Genomic DNA, 23410 nt, shown 5'->3' on the forward strand with positions numbered 1-23410 from the left:
TCATAGCAGACCTGTTTTTAAGTCAATTAGAATATGAATACATGATAAATAAAAACAGCCCAAGCAATGTAAAATATAACCTTTCAAATAATAAGAGGTATCTGGACAATCTCTTAGTAATAAATTGTGCAGAGTTTATTGGGATTTCAAAAAATATTTATCCGCAAGAGTTAGTTCTTGAGCCTAGCTATGGGATGGGACACACCGGTCATTTCTGAGATTTAAATATTAATATTTCAAATAATAATAGATTAGTTTTTAAATTACATAATAAAATAGATGATTTTAATTTTGATGTAATTAATTTTCCATTTCTTGAAAGTAATATACATTCAAATATTACTTATTCGGCTCATTATTCCCAATTATTTAGGTATGTAAAAATATGCAGTAACTACACAGATTTTAAAAATAGATGTAAAAAGCTGAGCGAAAAACTGATCTTAAGAGGTTTTTCTGCCAAAAAAATTAGTTTGCAATACAAAAAATTTAGTTTCATGTATCATGAACTTTTAAGTAAATATACAAAAAATTATAAAGAAATACTGAATGATATTTTAATATAATTTCTCTTGCGCTTTTCTTTTTTGGAAGTTTGAGTTTGTAGGGGTTTTCAAACAAGCTTGAGGATCTTTAAATTGGTAATTGGTTCCAGATACCAATAAAAGATACATCTGGACATGTCTTCATTTGTTCCAGAATGGTCTCTTTCAGTGACCTCTGGGATTTTATTATGGAAACATTGAAACACTTTTTGTATGTAATTTTTAATAGCTTGACTAGTATGCATGTATTTCACAAGTTTTACCTGACATAGGGTTACCATATAGATCTTATGGTAGAGGCTCCACCGTGCTGGGTAAAGAATGTAAAGCCTCGAAACCTTTTAAGGGAGGTGGCAATTCTTCTGATGAGCCCCAAATGGAAGGTTCTACTTGGAAATATTTTGCTAGATTTAAAGTGCTTTTGCTGGTAAATTTACAACGACTTACATTTATTGATGACAACTTTGCATGGATTTGGACTTTTCTATTTGGTTCACGGTTCGGGTATACTGTTTGGTCCTAGGTAGTTGGATAGATGGGTAAGGTAAAAGCCCTCGTTCAAGTGCACATTTGTCTCAATTGCTGGATTAGGACGACAGTTTTTGTTTTTTTTTTTTTTTTTTTTTTTTTTTTTTTTTTTTTTTTGCCAAGTAATTACCTCTTAAACATAATATATATATATATATATATATATATATATATATATATACATACATACACACACACACACACACACACACACACACACACACACACACACACACACTATATATATATATATATATATATATATATATATATATATATATATATATATATATATATACATATAGATATAGATAAATATATATATATATATATATATATATATATATATATATATATATATATATATATATATATATATATATATATATATATATATATATATATATGTTCCTCACATCCCCCCCATCATGCCTGGAAGTTTCGACTTAATGCTCTATGCCGTTCCTGAGATAGTGCTGATACAGCCTTTTGCCAACTTACATGCACAATATGTTTTTTTTATGTAGCTCAACCACCCCCCCCCCCTATGTTCCTTGAAAATTTCACCTTTAGCCTTAGTATACTAGTGGTAGTTGTGAGAGTAGTGGTATTAGTAGTAGTTGTACGAGTAGTGGTATTAGTAGTAGTAGTAGCAGCAGTGGTAGTAGTTGTTGAATAGGAATAGTAGTAGTAACAGTATCCACATTCCCCTCGTCATACCCTGAAATTTTTAACTTGATATCCTTAGCTATTCCTAAGATTTCACTGACACGCTCTTTCGACAACATGCGTCCACATAATGTGTTTTGATTTAGTTCAGCACTCCCCTCGACATTCCCCGAACGCTTCACCTTAATTGCCTTATCTTCTTGTGAGATTAATTTTAAAAGCTTTTCCACAAAATAAGTTTTTCAAAGAAAATTAAAGAGCTCCATTAAGCCAAAACTCAGAAGAAACAATTTCGGATAATCTTCCAAGCGTAAAACTACCACAAATCACCATCAATAAATAAATGAAACTCAAAACGAACAGAGATTACAATAAATAGTCGAGCCAAACTCAAAACGCGCAAAAATTAACATGAGTAGGGCTGATAACCTCAATGCCTTCTCAAGACCAGAACATAATTAGCGCTTTACTGAAAAAAAAAATAGACAAATGACCATGAATTGTCTATTTAATTGACATAGCCTATACTAATATTTATTCCTTAAGTTTTCGATTATTTTTTATTTATGAAAGTAGGAAAAGTGAAAATATTTAAAACGTGTTTTGTTTTCAGTAAAGCGCAAATTATGTTCCGTTCTTGAGAAGGCATGGGGATTATCAGCCCTACTCATGTTAATTTTTGCTCGTTTTGAGTCTGACTTGGTTATTTATTGTAACTTCTGTTCGTTTTGGGTTTGTCATCCTTAAAGACATAATTTCTAGACCTTCCAACTACGCTGAACAAAATGACTATCTCAAAAGTTTGATTAGATGTGTTTCGGGAATTGATGGGCGTGGGGGGGCTTGTTGTCCTCGAATCAATTTTGACTAATAAAGAGGACTCTATCCATTTCAATTTCCAATCGAATAAACCTTTTTCAAAGTTTCTACGATAACCTATGGATCCTTGCCTCGAAAATTTCGTATCAGATGTCATTCTCGAAAGACATAATTTCGACCTTTCGATTACGTTGGACAAAATAGCTATCCCAAAATTCTGATCAGATGCGTTCTGAATCATTAAAAAGGATACTAGGAACTTGTGATCTACCAATCCAATAAGCCCACTCTGAAGTTCACTAGCGCATTCACCCTTTCTATCGATAAGTACTGTATGATAGCTCCTACGACGACATATGGACTTATCAAACCCTCTGCCCTGATGCACTCTCGGAGAGTACGATGTGTCGCGGGCATCAACACCCTCCAATTACTCCAGAAGCTTTACAACTGCGTTGAACAAAATGGCTGTCAAAATAGCTCAATCCTTGCCCTGAGGATTAGAGGGGGGGTTGTCATTCTCAAAGACATAATTTCCGAACCTTTCAATTGCGTTGAACAAAAGGACTATCTCAAAAATTTTGTTTGGATGTGTTCGGGGAAATGGTGAGCGTTGGAGGGAGGTTAGTTGCCTCCCAATCACTTTCGACTATTAAAAAGGGCACTAGCCCTTTTAATTTCCAATCGAATGAGCTCTTTTCGAAGTTTTTACGGCAACAAATGACTAGACTTAAGTCCCGTCCGGCCTTTGTGGCTGTGTTGGGGCTTCTTCTCTTCTGAGAAATTTGTGAATGTGGTGACAGTAGGTCGATCTGTCTGGCGCTAGACGAAGTAGATGGGGGAGGATTAGGGCCGAAAAACTGCCAGCTCATCTCTTACGAGGACAGTCTATAGGCCGCGTGCCCTTAAACCGTTCTCCGAATTTGATTTCTGAAAGCTGGTTGGTCGATAATCACTGGATATAGCTAATCCAGCGGAGTTGTTGGCTTTTGACCCTGTCCATGACGGTGCGGGGGCAGCGGAGTAGTTTTCGGAGGTCTTCATTTGAGACTCAGTCAATGGAGGTAATCCCCGCAATGGGTCTAAGGCGTTTAGTTTCAAAAGCGGAGATTCTTCGCTCATCATCAGCCTTTTAACAAATGACCATCTCAAAATTTATATCACATGCATTTCAGGAAAATGCAAGGTGTGTTTGTGTGTGGGGGGAGGAGGTATCCACCCTCCGATCTCTCTGAATCTTAAAAAGGGCACTAGAAATTCTGATTACCAATCCAATGAGCCCCTTCCGAAGTTTATACGATCACCCTTTCTATATATAACTTATGTGCCCCCAGGGCATAACATGCAATCCTTGCCTTGAGGGCTGTGGAAGGGTTTGGGGGGGGGAGGAGGTATCCACCCTCCGATCTTTCTGAATCTTAAAAAGGGCACTAGAAATTCTGATTACCAATCCAATGAGCCCCCTCCGAAGTTTATACGATCACCCATTCTATATATAACTTATGTGCCCCCAGGGCATAACATGCAATCCTTGTCTTGAGGGCTGCGGAAGGGTTGTCATCCTCAAAGACATAATTTCCTGACCTTTCAATTATGTTGAACAAAATAGCTATCCCAAAATTTTGATTAGATGCGTTTTGGGAATTGACGGGCGTGGGGGGGGGGGGGCTTGTTGCCCTCGAATCACTTTTGACCAATTAAAAGGACACTAGCCCTTTCAATTTTCAATCAGAAAAGTATTTTTCGAAGTTTCTACGACAACATATGGACCTCTCAAAATTTCTGATAAGATAAGTTTTATTCTTCATTAAATACACATACAATATTACATGTTATTAATCCCTCAAAGGCTCATTGGCCTGTACAAAGAAGGACGACATATGAATTACATACTCAGAGATAAAAAACAAAAGAAAATTTAAAATGATCACTTACCCACATATGAAGGAGAATAAAAGAAAATATAAACTGGAAACTATAGAAAAAAATAGAATAAATAAACTAAATTTATTAATTATATTAAATAGACTCAAAAAAAAAAAAAAATAAATTATTATTACGGAGTATATATTATTACTCCGATCACTCTGAATCTTAAAAAGGATACTAGAACTTCTGATTATCAATCCAATGAGCCCCCTCTGAAGTTCATTCGATCACCCTTTCTATATAAACCTAGTATGCCCCCAGGGCATAACTTATCACCTATGCCCTGAGGACTGGGGGGAGTGTCCTGCTCAAAGACATAATTTCCAGAACTTTCAACTGCGTTAAACAAAATGGCTGTCAAAATGGCTCAACCCTTGCCCTGAGGATTAGAGGGGGTTTGGGTTATCATCCTCAAAGACATAATTTCCGAACCTTTTAATTACGTTGAACAAAAAGGCTATCTCAAAATATTGTTTGGATGTGTTTGGGGAAATGGTGGGCGTGGAAGGGAAGTTAGTTGCCCTCCAATCACTTTTGACTATTAAAAAGGGCACTAGCCCTTTTAATTTCCAATCGAATGAGCTATTTTTGAAGTTTTTATGGCAACAAATGACCGTCTAAAAATTTATATCAGATGCATTTCAGGAAAATATGAGGTGTGTGTGTGTGTGGGGGGGGGGGTATCCACCCTCCGATCTTTCTGAATCTTAAAAAGGCCACTAGAAATTCTGATTACGAATTCAATGAGCCCCTTCCGAAGTTTATACGATCACCCATTCTATATATACCTTATGTGCCCCCAGGGCATAACATGCAATCCTTGTCTTGAGGGCTGAGGAAGGGTTGTCATCCTCAAAGACATAATTTCCGGACCTTTCAATTACGTTGAACAAAATGGCTATCTCCAAATTTTAATTAGATGTGTTTTGGGAATTGATGGGCGTGGAGGGAGGCTTGTTGCCCTTGAATGACTTTTGACTAATTAAAAGGACAGTAGCCCTTTCAATTTTCAATCAGAAAAGTCTTTTTCGAAGTTTCTACGACAACATATGGACCTCTCAAAATTTCTATCAGATGCATTTCGGAAAAGTACGATTTGTGCGGGGTATCTACTCTCTGGTGACTTTGGATCTTAAGAATGGCAATAGAGCTTCGGATTACCCACCCAATGAGCCCCCTCTGAAGTTCATTCGATCACCCTTTCTATATAAACCTTATATACCCCCAGGGCATAACTTACAACCCTTGCCCTGAGGATAAGGGGGGTAGTCATCCTCAAATACATAATTTCAGGTTATTTCAATTATGTTGAACAAAAGGGCTATCTCAAAATTTTGTTTGAATGTATTCGGGGAAATGGTGAGCGTGGGAGGGAGGTTAGTTGCCCTCCAATCACTTTCGACTATTAAAAAGGGCACTAGCCCTTTCAATTTCCAATCGAATTAGCTCTTTTCGAAGTTTTTACGACAACAAGTGATCATCTCAAAGTTTCTATCAGATGCATGTCAGGAAAATACGGGGTATGTGGGGGGTGGGGGTATCCATCCTCCGATCATTCTGAGTCTTAAAAAGGGCACTAGAACTCCTGATTACCAATCCAATAAGCCCCCTCCGAAGTTTATACGATCACCCATTGTCTTACGATCACCTTATGTGCCACCAAGGCATAACTTACAATCTTTGCCCTGAGGATTAGGGGGAGCGGGTTGCCATCCTCAAAGACATAATTTCCGGACCTTTCAATTATGTTGAACAAAATGGCTATCTTAAAATTTTGATTAGGTGTGTTTTGGGAATTGGTGGGCGGGGTCGGGGGGGGGGGGGTCTTGTTGCCCTCGAATCAATTTTGACTAATAAAAATGACACTAGCCCTTTCAATTTTCAATCGAAGAAGTCTTTTTCGGAGTTTCTACGACAACATACGGACCTTTCAAAATTTCTACCAGATGCATTTCAGAAAAATAAGATGTGTGTGGGGGTATCCACCCTCCGATCACTCTGAATCTGAAAAAGGATACTAGAACTTATGATTAGCAATTCAATGAGCCCCCTCCGAAGTTTATACGACCACCCTTTCTATATAAACCTTATATAAGCCCAGGGCATAACTTAAAACCCCTGCCCTGAGGATTAGGGGGCCGGTTGCCATCCTCAAAGACATAATTTCTGGACCTTTCAATTACTTTGAACAAAAGGGCTATCTCAAAATTTTGTTTGGGCGTGTTTGGGGAAATGGTGAGCGTGGGAGGGAGGTTAGTTGCCCTCCAATCACTTTCGACTATTAAAAAGGGCACTAGCCCTTTCAATTTCCAATCGAATTAGCTCTTTTCGAAGTTTTAACGACAACAAGTGATCATCTCAAAGTTTCTATCAGATGCATGTCAGGAAAATCCGTGGTGTGTGTGGTGGGGGGGGGGGGGGTATCCACCCTCCGATCACTCTGAATCTTAAAAAGGGCACTAGAACTTCTGATTACCATTCCAATGAGCCCCCTCCGAAGTTAAAACGATCACTCTTTCTGTATATACCTTATATGCCCCCAGGGCATAACGTACAACCGTTGCCCTGAGAGCTGTGGGGGGGTTGTCATCCTCAAAGAAATAATTTCCGAACCTTTCAATGACGTTGAACAAAATGGCTACAGAATTTTGATTGAATGTGTTTGAGGAAATGGAGGGCGTGGGAGGGGGAGGGGGGTTAGTTGCCCTCCCATCACTTTTGATTATTAAAAATAGCACTAGCCTTTTCAATTTTCAATCGAATGAACTCTTTTTTAAGTTTCTACGACAACTAATGGTCATCTCAAAATTTCTATCAGATGCATTTCGGGATAATTTGAGGTGTGGGGGGGATCCGCCCTCCGATCGTTCTGAATCTTAAAAAGGGCACTAGAATTTCTGATTCCAATGAGCCCCCTCCAAAGTTTATACGATCACCCTTTCCATATGTACCTTACATGCCCCCTGGGCATAACTAATAACCCTTGCCCTGAGGGCTGTGGGGGGGATGTCATTCTCAAAAATATCTTTCCCGGACCTTTCAACTACGTTTAACAAAATGGATATCTCAAAATTTTGATTTGATATGTTTGGGGAAAGGATGGGCGTGGGAGAGGGGTTAGTCTCCCTCTGATCTCTTTTGATTATTAGAAAGGGCACTAGCCCCTTCAATTTCTAATTGAATGAGCCCTTTTTAAAGTTTCCACAACAGCTCCTTCTATACGAAATGCCGTCGACTAAAGAAAAAATTAAAAATAAATAATACATTGTGCCCACATCACTCTTTACTTAGGCAGCGCTATTGCGCTGCTTATGACCCAGGCTCAAAGAGGTTCTTCCTTCCCAACAGAAAATTCTAAATGTAAACAATTGGCAATTGGCATACCTTACAGTCCTTACCCTGAGGGCTTTGGGGGATTATGTCATCCCTATGGGAATAGTAAGTGGACCTTTCAACTATGCTAAACAAAATGACTATCTAAAAATTGCAATCGGATGTTTCTGGAGGAGGACTTCAATAAGGGAAGTAGGAGGGGGCTGGCTGCCCTTCAATCAATTTTGAAAGGCGGCTGGAACTTTGAATTTTTAATCGAATGAGCCTAAACAAATAAGTAGAACAACAGGGAAATTTTTATACAAGACAGTGGAACGCAACTTTAAATGAATATTTCGACCCTATATCCAAGGGCCGTCCTCAGCAAAACAGACGAAGAGAATAAAAACACTATAACAGAAACTTACATTAAAATTCAATCATTAAAACTGTTTAAAAAAGTTTTAAAACAGCCGTAATATCATTACTTCAAGGAAGTTCAACCAGGTTGAGTCCTGGTTGAACTTCCTTGAAGTAATGACATAGGGCTCGTATTAGGGCTGTTTTAAAACTTTTTTTAAACAGTTTTAATGATTGAATTTTAATGTAAGTTTCTGTTATAGTGTTTTTATTCTCTTCGTCTGTTTTGCTGAGGACGGCCCTTGGATATAGGGTCGAAATATTCATTTAAAGTTGCGTTCCACTGTCTTGTATAAAAATTTCCCTGTTGTTCTACTTATTTGTTTATGATGGAAAGGCAGTGTGGTCTTCGTCGCTATTTGCGAATGAGCCCCTCCAAACTTCCAGCGAAAACACCTTCCATACGAAATGGCTTGGTAAATAAAAAAGAAAAATAGTAATATATAGCCCACTTCGCTCTTATGCTGCGCTTAGGCTGCGCTTGCGCTGCTTATGATACCCATAGTGATTATTTGTATCTTTGGCTTGTTTACACACGCATGATGTCCATTAAATCGTTTTAAAGCATTTATTCTGTTTCATTCGTCTATCAGGTAGTCTGAAGTTCAGACAAGTATTTATCTTTAGTCTAAAGGAAAATACTATATATCTAAAGTTAAGATTACTAGCGTATAAACATATATTTAAAGAATTTAGACATACTTTTTTTTTAGATGCCTGTTGCACTTCTCCTAAAAACGGTTACAGTATGCACCAAAAGCCTTTAGATCACTCTTGAAAAAATGGCGCTGAAGTTTTATGCCGTTTTTGGTAACCAAATTTATACGGTTTCTTACATTTGTCCTGGATTCTAACACATATTAAACTTAATTAAATTTTGGACTGTGAAAATGAGATTCATATCTGGCTACTTGAAATATGGACAAACTTGATTGATCTAATGTAAGATAAATACATTTTTAATGATTATAGGAATAAATACACACAAGCTGAAAAAGATATAGGCTGAATAATTCTAATGCACTCAATTATCAAATTATATACAAAATAAATGTTCAAATTCCTTCATCTTTAAATATTTTTACACGAAATTGTCATATTCGGGAATCTAGAGATAGTCATTGCAGTCCGGCACATTTATGTGGAACTATAATAAGCATTAGGGCATTAGGGCGCAACTGCAGATCAAGTTAGCAACTTTCTAGAATCTTCAGTTCGTTTGGATTATTACCAGAAAGAAAAGAGCACAAAATACAAAAGAAAAAGCAATTCTTTTAGAAATCTTTTTACGAAAACATAAATTGTCTACTAGTTGGGGGATAAATTATTGGAAAAGAATCTATGATGCTTTCAGATGTTCCGCTTACTGATTTTTTCTACCTTTTTTGAAAGTGATTCACCTCTCACAATGTCTTGCTTCTTTTTCGTACAATTTTACAACCTTTTCTACACACATTGGGTTTAACGAGACTTCAAGTTTTTGTAGTGGAAAAATTTTGTATAATTTTTTACCTCCAACACTTTTCAAGGTCCAGCTTTTTAGTTTTACTTGCTATGACACAAACATTGCCTCTACTTGGTTTTAATAACATCTGTCGCTACGAGCTAAAAAAAAAATCTTCCATTTCCCTGAAGTATTTTCCTTTTGGTACCGTATTTTTATTGCATGCCACATGCTAGTCTTCGTATAAGTTGTGTTGTTTTTAGATAGTATACAAATTTAATTAAACTTCCTACGAAAATTGTTGATGGTACAAATTATCCTCTTTTTACAATTTCTTAATTTCGTCAATTTAAAGTTTACGTTGAATTGTTTAATAGTTGCTTCTTTTTAAGCCCTGATCACTCATCCTTCATACTTTCAATGAAGATTTAAGGCCAGAGCTAAGAAGCGCTTCGTCAGTGGGTGAAATCTTGCCTACAAGTCAATATACATTTAGTTTCTTGCTGATGCACTTTACTTACTTTTGACTGCAGTCAGGGCGCCACGCTTGGCTTTCTCGTTTATTTCAAGAAGGGGGTATGACGGAATGGGATTATTATCAAACATTTACCAAATATAGCCTGAAAAACGCTGATAGCGAAATTAAAACAAAGCGGGAAGTCAAATTTGGATGTGAACTTTATATTTGCCGAAAAGTGCTATCTAGCGAGCAAAAAGTGCAAACGTTGGTTTCAGAAGTCATTTCCCGGTGTCTTTTAAAAGAAAAAAGCAAGAATGGTGTTGTTTTGACTGCTGTTGTTTTAGAATCAAGACCGAATCAAGAACACAGAAGTGGAGAAAGAAGTTCCTGGTGGTAGTTTTTGGTTAGTTCAGTGGAGGCTGCATAGCATGTGATGGTTATTTGTGAGTAAGGCATTGTTTGCATGCCATCACTTCGTCTCATTGGGTAGTTTCTCTATTAACCAAAAAGTCTTGAGTGAAAGGTTATTCCTTGAAACTGATATAAGAGTTCTCTATGTTTAAAGCCCATATCAGGTCAGTTTACTTTTGCTCTCTTGATCCATGTCCAAACCATTTTGATAGGCTAACCAATAGCTGTATTTTTGGTACTTGCTTGGCAGGCATCAGAACTGACACAAAGTTGGTCATGAATCTCAGTGGAAAGGATTTTCCTTTGCACTGCATGGATTGCATCCAGTCAGCGCATAATGAGATAGGATATGAATTAAACAGATCATGTGATTCATAATTTAATCCTATATCTGAATACAATAATCATTTCACATAATTTAAAAAAATTCTGGAATTTTCAGTGACCTGTATTTGGAAAGCCTGATTTCGTTTTAATTTTCAGCTTTTTCCGAATTTTGGGTCTAAGCCGCCCCACCCACAACCCTGGCCCCAAATCCCTTCGTCTCCTCAAAAAGGCTGATTTATAGAATCTAGAGGCATGTACGGAGTCCAATCTTCTAAATTTGGTACAGGTGCAGTTTAGTTTCCCCCTGATGAAAACAACTTATTTTTATTGTATATTATTCAATCTATTGGGCAATAATCATTCAGTCAATAATCAGATACTGTCTAGCTAAAACAGGATACAGACAAATGACTTCTTAGTATATATCCTGGTTTAATTAATAGTGCCTCAGCATTCTATACTACCGGGGAAACTAATAATCTGCAACTTTATCCTGAATTTCTTAAAGGAATATCCAGAGACGATTGTTATATTTAGATACAGTATTGAATTCTGAATTGAATGGTATATTTATTTATTAGCTACCTCATCAGAGTCCTATATTCCAAATTAACCAAATTGCGAGCAGACATATTAATGACAAATATAATTGTGGGTAATTTGGTGATAGTGCCCAATGATGCAAGTATTTTTTAGCTAAGCTTTGATAATTGATAGTATTTAAGATATAGTAGGTGGAATATAGTCACACAGGTAGTAATTATTTAGAGCTATACAAAGGACGGTATTGTTTAGTCTAGATGTTGCCAGATGGTTTCCTTCACCTTTTTTCATGGAGTTTAGAGTTTCCAGTCTTACTAGTTTCCCATTCTCCTGGCCAACATTTATCTGCCAACTAAATTGCTTTATGTGATGATATTCCACATATTCAGCATTTAAATACATTCTAAGACCACATTGGCTATACATGACGTATGAAACCGAGAGAGGAAAGGAAATAATAAATGAAAAATAAAATCAAATAGGTTAGAAAACGAGGATTTTGTCAGCCAGTGGCAAGATAAAAAGACGAAGAACAAGCAAATATTTTAATAAGAACGTCCGATGAGTCGCCTTTAGTGTTAAAAAAAAACAAAACAAAAACAATCAAACAAAATCTAACCTTCCGAAGTGAATCTAACAAGAGCAGAATAGACTTTGAATAATTTTCTGTTGCTTGGCAATAGAATTCGCCATTCTGCAAGTTCAATATTTATTAGGTATGTGGACAGGTTGTCTTAAATTAGACTGGGCGAAAATATGGATTGAGTCTTTTGAAATTAAGTTGTTATAGATTGGTCTTAAGGAAATATCTCCGGTGCCTCTATTTATAGCCAGGTTTCTGTTTATATTTTTTTTATCTCAGTTACCTCTTTAAAGGATTGCGGTAGGCCATTTACTGTAGATATTATAGTTGCCTCCTCAAAAAGAACCAAATGTGTTGGATTTTCAAAGATATGCATTACCAAGGAGGAATCAAAGTTGTCATTTTTATTTTCGAATCTCAGGGACTTATCTATTGACCTTTTGTGTTCATGCGAACGTTCACCAAGTTGTTGATGGCTCCTACCTATGTAAAAATTTCCCACATGAACACGGGACTCTGTAGACACCATTACCGAGTATAGGGTAGTGTGTCTACACCACCGCCCTTCGTCTTCATACTTTGCCACTGACTGACAAAATCCTCGTTTTCTCACCTATTTGATTTTATTTTTCATCTATTATTTCCTTTCCTCTCTTGGTTTCATACCGTCAGAATGTAATCCTGCAAGGGCTTTCCTGTACCCTAATGAAATTCCATTCCCACAGTGACAGCTCTGGGAAGCTTGAATGGACAGTCTTTAGGAACAATGAACTCCTACTGCCAACTAATGGGTGGTGATGGGAGTAAAAGCATCCCGGGGCTGGAGAGGGGTGTGTTAGCCCTAACTTTTTGCTAACATTTAGCATAAGTAATAAGGCTTTGCACTCGTAAATTGATGAGGAGGATTTTAAAGTAGCGGCATTTTCTCATTTTCCAACAAGTTTCAACTTTTGGAGAGAAGAAGGGAAGTGTAAAGCTCTCGTATATCGTTGGTTGTTTTTTTTTTTTTTTGTTTTTTTTTTTTTTTTTTTTTTTTTTTTTTTCTAAGTGTTCTTTCGGTCTCTCCCTACGACAAAAACCGGTCCAGAGCTTCTAGAAGCAGTCTTCATTGAAAATGCTTGAGATATTATTGTTTCTACTAGGAAGTAAGCTTTTAATCGAGCTAAAATCTAAAATTTGTTTTTCAACTTTTCAGGCCTCATTTTTGACAAAGAAGATAAATTTGCCGGGAAAGGTGGCAAATCTTGCAATATGGGATACAGCAGGGCAAGAAAGATACCATGCCCTTGGTCCTATTTATTACAGAGATTCTCAAGGAGCTATCCTTGTTTATGATATCACTGATAAGGAGTCCTTCACAAGGGTACGTATTGCGAAGTGGAAATAATCGATGTTTCGGACTGAATTACGCATAATGAAACAAGAAAGGATCATCTCTTTTTAAAATTCATGGTGTTTTTTTTTATACTCGTATATATATTTAATCACATAAAAAGTTTGTGGCTTAGTAGAGTTATCAAACACAAGTACTGGAAGTAATTTTTGTCAAATTCAATGTGTACCTCAATTCGAGCTTACTAAATTTTCTGTTTGTAGTGACAATCTCGAAGGTAACCGTTCTTCTGCTTTTTCATTTTTAATTTCTACGGAATTCGAAATTTTGAAAAAATTTTGACGCGCCGAAGTAGAGGGTATAACCGAAAACCTGACAGGTCGGTGATAGCAGAAGATAGGAGAGATAGCAGAAGATTTGATAATGGAATAAGTGGTATATTGTATACTAGGTTCTACATACTTGTTGGGGGGAATGGGTTCGCTAGTCCGTGAAATTCAACGTTATTATGTTTTTGCTGTTTTTAGACAAAATGGGTTTTGCAGTAAACTTTTAGCAATGATCATATAGCCTATGGTATTTGATGCAAGTATACCGTTGCTGTGCAGTTAGGCTCATCACTGATGAACATATTACTTACAATTTTGTTGTTTTTTGTTTTTTTGACATAAAAGCTAAAAACGATGCTCGGATATTCATGCATTTGGTGCGTGACGGATGGTTTTAGGCTTTTAAACTGGAAAATATGAGTATATACTTATTAGTGCACTCTTTAACTGAGGGATATACGTGCCTAACCTTGAAAACAATTTTTTGTCGCTGAGTAAAATTACTAACAACAACTTTGGTATTTTAAAACTGCTAATAGTAATTTTTGGAATTAAGTTGGTGAAAATGGGGGGAAGGGAAATTCTCTGCCATTTTGCTGGGATCCTGGGGATCATTCTCTCTCTCTCTCTCTCTCTCTCTCTCTCTCTCTCTCTCTCTCTCTCTCTCTCTCTCTCTCTGCTCTCTCTCTCTCTCTCTCTCTCTCTCTCTCTCTCTCTCTCTCTCTCTCTCTCTCTCTCTCTCTCTCTCTCTCTCTCTCTCTCTCTCTCTCTCTCTCTCTCTCTCTCACGCCCTCTCTCTCCCAAATATATTACTATGTATGCAATATCTCTTCTCTCTTGCAATATCTTTACCTGGGATTTGTATGCCTATTTTTAATTCTCTCTCTGTAGGATTTATATGAAATTTTGTGCTTTCTCCCTTCATTTGTGTCATTTTTAGGTTCAAAACTGGATAAAAGAACTACGAAAGATGCTTGGAGAGGAAGTATGTATATTAATTGCTGGAAATAAAATCGACCTTGAGAGTGAACGAGCTATAAACCTAGCAACCTGTGAAAGGTTAGATCTTTGTTTCTTCTTATGTACTAAACTGTTATTATTATGTAACTTTTAGTTTTCCCTCTTGATTTCAATGCCCATTTGCCTTCGGCTCTAATCACTCTAGCGCGGATTTTATTCATACTGATGCACCTTGCTTTTTATACTTTTTTCCAAAGAAATTTAGAATCCATACGAATGTAGCAAAGTTGACCGATGTCAGGACACCTAATGGAAAAAAAATATTAGATACTAAAGAATAATAATATATCTTCTTGCTATACTGTTTCAAAATAAAATATAATATTGTATACTTTTACCATTATCCCAGAGACGTGGAGGAAATTAGTAATTTATTGCACTTTGTTGGTAATCTGGTTTTTTAATCCATTTACTGAGAAGGTTAGCCTTCCATTTTTCGTTTCATTTTGATTTTGATTTTTTTTTAAGCTCCGGTTTTTTTTTATTCATGATTTCTATGGAGGCTGGTTCGACTTTTTCATTTAAGATGGTTTTATCCTTGTGTTCTCTGCTTGTCATTGGTCATTTCTGCTTCTCATGTTTTTTTTCTAGTTTTCACATTTTTAAACCTTATTTCCTTAATGAGAATAACTTAGCATAATTCCTTGTCAAAAGCCCTGTATATTTTTACCTTTTTTCCAGTGGGTTAAAATTCTTCTCCTTTTTATTAGAGATTTCTATCGCCCAAGGTCTGTCAGGGAAAAAGGGAAGATGGTCGTATCAATTGCTTTACTAAAATGACCAAGGTTAAAATACTTTTTGGCTGTTTTCAAGGATTGTTTTGTTTCAAATATTCAGCATTATTATTATGATTATTACTTTTATTAGTATTCTGATTATTATTATGTCTGGCCAGTGTGGTCTTTGGTCTCATAACTGTTGTCTTGTGTAACACAAGACAACGTTTTGAATTGTTGCTGTCAGTCTAAAGAGAGTTAATTCAAGGTTGCCAATTCGTCAAAATTTAGGCAGGTGGGTAACGGATTGTTTTTATGAAGATACCAAAAAAATTTTGTTTCCAAAACCTTGGAGGGTCACTTGCCTTTTCCCTCATTGGCACCCATGAGTATATTCTGATAATATAATTAGAAAAGAATGTAATTCCTCCTTCTTTTTTAGGGCAAGATTTTATGTCTTCTTGCTTTATAAGAATTACCGTGACTTTTTTTAGCTATGCTGATACGGTTGGAGCTCATCATGTAAGTACATCAGCGAAAACTAACAGAGGCATTGATGAACTCTTTTTCAACATTACAAAACGAATGATAGAGAAAGCCGACGAAAAAGTTTCTGATTCGCTCTGTCGAAACGGTGTGAGTCGAGCCAGTAGTCGTAGGTCAGTGGTAGTAGTTGAAGATGATGTACCTCAAAAGAAAAGTTGCTGTGGTTGATAAATTGGCTGTTTTGTGTTTTTTAATTTTCTTTTTTGGAGCTGAATTAGCGGATTTTATGTATTATTGTCTATTTAGATGAATTTCAAATTCGTTAAAATTCCTATGATCTTGCAATATTAAACTGTTAGTATATATATTCGTTGCTTTTTTTATTTATTTAATGCTGTTATCTATTTGTCAATTTAAAACTAATTAGGTTTGTCATTTTGTCCAAAAAAACCTCGACTGTAGGTTGGACCGTCTGCGAGGCCCGAAGGCGAGAGAGTGGGCTACAGGGGAGGCTATGAAATTAATAAAATGGAAATATGATGTAATAAGTGTGTGAGAGCCAAAAGCCTGAGCTACCAACCATAGTACCTTGAGAGAGATTAAATGAGGCTTGATTTTTGACAGTAAGAGGCCAAATTTATGGGGGACGACTCAGCCGGTTTCGTTGCTAGTCATCTATCTATATATACATATGGGAAACCTCAGAGCGTCAATGTTGGGGGAAGGGGAAGTACTGCCATCGTAAATTTAAAAGCTATCTTTTTTATGCCCTTTAAAAGAATGTCAGAAAATGACTGCCCTCTCCCCTCCCCCCCCCCCCTGCCCAACGTTTTTGTGAAATGGCAGGGGAGCCGGCTCAGAGGTAATTCTCCTACACGCAAAATTGAGGAGCCACAGAGAAAGTACAAAATACGTACCTAAAAATGTAGATCAGATGTCCTAACGGGTAACAAAAGGAACAGATATAAAAAGCAGTTCTAGGGCAGGGCCTGGTTGGTTTCCAATCATTTTTTACTTTAAATAAGGACTAGAGCTCAATTTGCGATCGAATTAGCATCTTACAAAGTTTCTACAACCGTGAGGGGGGAGGGGGTTAGGGGGGAGGGAGGGTCAGCCCCACTTATATACGGAATAAATTCCGCTCATTTTGGGGTTTGATGTTACTCTTTACTTTCATAACAACAGTTTAGACAAGAAATATTTCTGGATATCAAGATGGATTATATATCAATTTCTACCTCCACCCTCCATCCACCCTCCTTAAAACTAATGTTGTGTTTACATGAAGACTCAATGAGAGTTTGGATGTTTTGGCATTAAAATGCACCCTCTGAGACATCTGCCCCCCTCTCTAACTACAAAATAATCAGAAAACCCTAGTGTAGAGGCTTAAAGCTCTCATCTATAATTGTTTGGAATAGTGTGTTACCAAAGAAAGATAATGGATTTGTGATCACTTTCTAGATAACTAACTAGATAAGACCAGATAGCAAAAATGGATCTAGGAAAACCGCTGGTTGGTCTTCATTCACTTTTGACTTTAAAAAGGACTAGAACTCTCAATTTCCGATCGAATGAGCTTCCTCCGAAGTTTTTACGATCACAAGGGAGAGGTAGGGGATGAAGAAGAGGCAACCCCCCTCCTATAAGGAATAAACTCTGCTCATTTTAGGGTTTAATGTTACTCTTTACTTTCATATTAACAGCGTAGACCGGAAATAAAGACAGACTATATATCAATGTCTTCTTCCACGATTCTCCAGCTCTTTGTTGTTTTTATGATGGAAAGGCAGTGTGGTCTTCGTCGTTATTTAAAGATCAAGGATTTGCGTTGCTTTTGCTGTTTCTTTTGTTTCTCCCAGGAATGATCGTATCGAACCAAGTGTCCTATAAGATCGGGAGAGGGCTCATTCTAACAAAATTTAAAGTTTAAGGGCTCTTAAGTGACCAAACAGAATAGAGAGCAACTAGCCCTCTTCCCATGCCCCTTTTTTCTCCAAAGACATCCGAATGATATTTTGAGACAGCCGCTTAGTTCATCCTAATTTAAAGGTCCAATAAATATGCCTCTGGGGTTGACATGACACCCCCCCCTCCCTCCCACAACCCCGGGAGAACGGGCTGTAATTTTTGCAGTTTTCCATTGTTTACAGGTAGCGTTTGTTATCGGGAAAAATACGGACGTTTGTCACGGGGAGTTTTCTATGGTGGGAAGGGATTTCCTGCGAAAATTTTTGAATGGATGGGAAATTTTCTGGGAAAACTTTTCCTGAATTCATTTACAGAATTATTTTTATTTAACTTTCTTTCTCTTTGGATGCACAATTTTACATATGGAGCAAATGTTACTTTGGAACTGTCCCGGGGGAAGTTCCAGCGAGGATCAAATTGTTGGGAAGGATTTTTTTGGGAAAAATGTGGCAATGTCCAAAAATGTAGTGCAGGGTGACACCTTCTTACTTGCTGCGCCAAAATGTTACTAATGATTATTTTAATGCTTTATTTAACCGAAATGATTTGCCTCATAATTCATTTACGTATTACTAAGGAGGGGCGTTAGGTCTTTGTGTTGAGGGGGGGAGTAAGATGTCTAAAGGAGTATGTTTCAGTGGCCTAATTTTCTAAGCCTCATTGAGCCATCAGACGAAAATTAAATGAGTTTTTGGCACTTGTTGTCTAATTCTTCTTGGTTCTCACGTATTTCTACGGTATACGCCTTTATTTTTTTTTGCCGGGGAAGGGGGGGGTGTTAGTTGTGTCCTACTGGTGGCCAAGTTGATTCAGGTTATGTTTCCCAATAACAAATCCTGCATATTAACAATTGGCAATTGAATAGTTTACAATCCTTCCCTGGTGGCTGTCTGTTCCTTTTTCCATGTTCCTGTCAACATGATTAAATTTCAAACTTAATAGTCTTAGTTATTCCTTAGACCCTATTGTACCCTTTTGACAGCACTCCTGCAAATAGTGTGTTTTGATGTTGTTTGACATCCCCCTTAGCATTCTCTAAAGGTTTTAACTTTATACCCTTAGCCTTTTTGGAGACTCAGGATCAAGATTGCCCCCTTTTCTGAATAATCAACCCTATACATAAACAGTGGGCAACGTATGTAACGGACAATACTTATCCCAGGTACTATGGGGAGGGGGTTACATTCCTGGGAGCACAGCTTTTTGACTTTTTGACTTCTTTGAATAAGATGGCTATCTCAAAATTTTAATCGGGTGCATTTGGGAAAAAGGGCGGAGGGGGTGGGGGGCCGCGTTGCCATCCGATCACTTTTGAATCTTAAAAAGAGCACTGAAAGTTTCAATTTCCAATTGAATGAGCCCCCTCCACAGTTTATTCGACCACCTTTTCCATAAAACCGTATATCTTAGCAATGGGCAACTTGTATAATTTACAGCCCTTGTCTATAAGGGAGGGGGCATCACCCCCGAAGGTATGGTTATTTAACCTAAGGACTATTTGGCACAAAATGGCTATCTCAAAATCACTTTTGACTCCCAAAAAGGGCACTACAACTTTTAATCTGTAATCGAATGAGCCCCCCTCCGAAGTTTTGGCAATCACTCCTTCCATATGAAGTGTCTTTGGAGGAAAAATAATGACAATACATTGAAGCCTTATGGCTCTTTACTATAGGCGACGATATAGCGTTGCCTCTGACTTAAAAAGGTGACTAGAACTTTCAGTTTCCTTTCTAATTAACATCTGGAATTATTCAGGAGGAATACGAGGAGGAATTGTCCATGGGTGAGGCGCCTGGCGTCATTGGCAGACACTGGCCAAGGCATGAAAATCATCCCCCGGGGTAAAACAAACCTTGTCCCTTACTGTAAAGCCTATTAAAATTAAAAAGAGAAATCTGTTCTTAAAAAAAAGTTTCCACAATATTTATTATTGGCTCTTTCTTGAAAAAAAGCGTGAAGTGATCCACCCTCTAGATTTAGCACTGTAGTTGCATATTTCTTACTTCATGCCAATCAGAAAATTTGGGTTTGTTGAATTTCCCGATCCGCTTCCAGCTGAACTGAAACTATGAGTGAGTCTTTTTTGTTGAAATTAAATAAAAAAACAAAGTTTTTTTAACTGAAAGTAAAGAGCGAAATTAAAACTTAAAACTAAAAGAAATTATTCCGTATATAAATGGGGCTGTCCCCTCCTAAACGCATCGCTCTTTACGGTAAAGTTTTTTATTGTTTTAAAAAATAGATTTGTGAGAAAGAGTCAAAATTTAGCGTAAAGAGCGAGGCGTTGAGGAGGGGACAGCCCCTTCATATACGGAATAATTTCTGTTCGTTTTAAGTTTTAATGTCGCTCCTTACTTTCAGTTTAAAAAACTTGTTTTTTTATTTAATTTCTGATCGTTTTTTAGTTAATGCAGCTTTTATTTTGGCTAACCGTCATTGAATAAGTAAACAAAATTTGGATAAAAATTTTACTTTTCTTTTGCTAAATGGATGTCTTTACAAATTAACTTACGTAACTAACTTCTATATTCGTATGTTTTTCTTCTGGCAAAAAATACAAAGTTGCAGATTTTTGCAGATATGAGCTTGAAACCTGTGTAATAGGGTTATCTGATATGCTGAATCTGACGGTGGGATTTCATTAAAATTCTTTCACTTGTAGGGGATGTTCCCCCCTCTTTAAAAAATCAGGGTAAATTTTCTCAGGCTCGTAGCCTTTGATGAGTAATACTAAACTTAATAAAATTTATATATTTAGAATCAGCATTATAAACACATTCTTTTGATACATTTATTGACATCAAAATTCCGTTTTTAAAAGTTTCGATTACTATTGAGCCGTATCGCTTGTTTTTTTATTGTTTTTTTTTATTACGTATATGAGGGGGTTCCCCCCTTAGTCAATACCACGCTCTTTACGTTAAAAGTAAAAAAAAAATTTTATTCACAAACCCCTGAATCACAAAGGCCGTTTAATTAGAATAGATAGCTCTTTTGAAAGCACTAAAAAAAAACTGTAGCGTAAAGAGCGAGGTAATGACTTGGGGGAAAACCCCCTCACAAACGTTATATTTTCTGTTCGTTTTAAGTTCAAATGTTGCTTCTTACTTTCAGTTGAAAAAACTTGTTTTTTTTTTATTTAATTTCTGATCGTTTTTTAAATAATGCTTGGAAATCCGGCACCCCCTTCATAGAAATGCCCCTTACCCAAAAGAAACATCCTCCACAGAAAGATTCTCCAGAGCAACCCCCTCCTCTATCCCCCCCCTCCAGAAAAAAATCCTTCCTGAAAATGTCTGTATACTTCCCAATAACCAATAAATAATGCTGGCAAGTCCGGCGCCCCCTTCATGGCAATTTCTCTTCCCCCATGAAAACTTCCTTCATGAACAGATCCTCCAACATAACCCCCGACCCACCCTTCCCTCCCACTACCAGAAAAAAACCGTCCTGAAAACTTCGGTATACTTCCCAATAACCAATACTATATGTTAACATTGGGTAAAGTTCATAAATTTTAGCCCTCCCACTGGGGACTTTGGGGGATTAAGTCACCCTAAAAGACATATTTATCATATTTTCGACCATGCTGAACAAAATGGCTATCTCAAAATTTTGATCGGGTGACTTAGGGAAAAAATAAGCGTGGGAGGGGGCCTAGTTGCCCTCCATTTTTTTTGGTCACTTGAAAAGGGAACTAGAACTCTTAATTTTCGTTCCAATGAGCACTCCCACGATATTCTAGGACTGCTGGGTCGATATGATCACCCCTGGGGAAAACAACAACCCGCATCCGTGATCTTTCTTCTGGCGAAAAATACAAAATTTCCCATTTTTGCAGATAAGAGCTTGAAACCTCTACAGTAGGGTACTCTCATTCGCTAAACATGATGGCGTGATTTTCATTGAGTTTCTATGACTTTTAGGGGGTGTTTCCCCTTTTTTTTGAAAATCACCCAAATTTTCTCAGGCTCGTAACTTTTGATGGGTAGCATTAAACTTGATGAAAGTTATATATTTGAAATCAGCATTGAAATCTGATTCTTTTGATGTATCTATTGCTATCAAAAACCCTTTTTCTAGAGTTTCGGTTACCATTGAGCCGGGTCGCTCCTTACTTACAGTTCATTACCATGAACTGTTTGATCTTCACAGGTTGATAATTGTTTTCAAGTGCTTCAATCCTGACTTAAGATAAGACGAAGTTTGTCTTCGAGTAGCAAAAAGCTATTATTTGAACCCCAGAAGCAGATCCACTTGTAGCAGATGAATACAATGAAAACAAATACATAACGATTCACAAGGACAAAAGCTTTGTGCCTACTAGAAAAAATCATTTCAGAGCAACTAGGATTTTTAAACCACTAAAAGTAGACTTGATACAACACTGTTCTTTTAGAGAAGCACAATTTGATTGAAAGGATAGCACTATAGTTTGCATCGGGTCCTGTAACCTTTAGAGCAGGGGTTCCCAACCTTTTTTACTCTAGAGCTCATTCTGAAATATCGGTAGGGTGGCGGGCACCACCTATTTTAAATCGACAAACTCCTTCCATAACTTGTCATTTTCCGATAATTTTTTTTCTTATGGTCATAATGTATTAATAAATAATAAACAAAAATGTTTAAAAATAATAAAATTATTCGGTATTTTTTTCAAATTGCTTACACACAGAGAAATGTATTTACAAAATGTAAAGAAATTAAACAAAACACACTTACAAAGAAAACATTTAATAAAAAAAAATATAATCAACGTGATCTTTGGCATTGCATTTCATTGGCCAGAGCTTCATAATTAGGAGCGTATGACGATAATCCTGTTAGCAGACACTCATAAAGATGCTCATCGGTGAGTCGAGATTTATATCTTGATTTTATTAAGTTCATGTTTGAAAACAATGATTCGCATAAATATGTCGAACCGAAAAATGATTCAATTTTTATGCCGCGTTTTTCAACAATGGGAACTTTTCTCTATCCACTGCATTCCAAAAGTCCTCTTACATTAAGGATTCTAGCAAAATATCATTCGTAAAGTCCAAAATTTCTAACTCTAGTTCTTCTGTCTTACCTTGAACAAAATCTGCAATACATGCGGCTATTTCCGTAATATTTATTTGGCAAGTAAAAGTATTGATACAGAAGGAAACTATTGGCTCAATATGTTTAAACTGCAAAAATCTCTCTTCAAACTGTTTTTTTTTTAACTCTTGAAGATGCTTAATAAATAATGTCCCATTTAATTCATTGCCACCTAGGATTTTCTTCATATGTGGGAAATGCACGAGAGAATTGATCTGCAGATGTAATATCAACAAATCCAATTTAACTTTAAATGACTTTACAGAGCTTATCATTTCGTCTATGCTTTTGTCTTTACCCTGCAACTCCAAATTTAGGGAATTCAATTGTTCCATGATGTCTGTGAGAAATCCCAAATCAATCAGCCAGCCTGAGGCAGCTAGTTCATCATAATTTTCCTTTCTATCGTTTATAAATGTTTTTATTTCTTCAATTAAACTCACACATCTTGTAAGAACCTTTCCCTTACTGAGCCAG

The 23410-nt window shown here is 36.8% G+C and overlaps 1 protein-coding gene across 2 annotated transcripts in view; it reads left to right on the forward strand.

Moving 5' to 3' along the window:
- LOC148943624 (ras-related protein Rab-21-like) overlaps positions 1-16235 on the forward strand; it is a 41770-nt gene extending 25535 nt beyond the window's left edge. For both annotated transcript variants that reach the window (XM_089101878.1, XM_089101879.1), the window contains exons 3-5: positions 13186-13353; positions 14593-14711; positions 15883-16235. In XM_089101878.1, coding sequence (XP_088958004.1) covers positions 13186-13353; positions 14593-14711; positions 15883-16102 — 507 coding nt within the window. In that variant the 3' untranslated portion in view covers positions 16103-16235. The remainder of the gene's footprint in view (positions 1-13185; positions 13354-14592; positions 14712-15882) is intronic.
- The last annotated feature ends 7175 nt before the right edge of the window (positions 16236-23410 follow it).

This window comes from Artemia sp. Qi Xiang Cuo, chromosome 15, assembly GCF_049724085.1.
Source record: "Artemia sp. Qi Xiang Cuo chromosome 15, ASM4972408v1, whole genome shotgun sequence".
In the NCBI taxonomy this organism is placed as follows: domain Eukaryota; kingdom Metazoa; phylum Arthropoda; class Branchiopoda; order Anostraca; family Artemiidae; genus Artemia; species Artemia sp. Qi Xiang Cuo.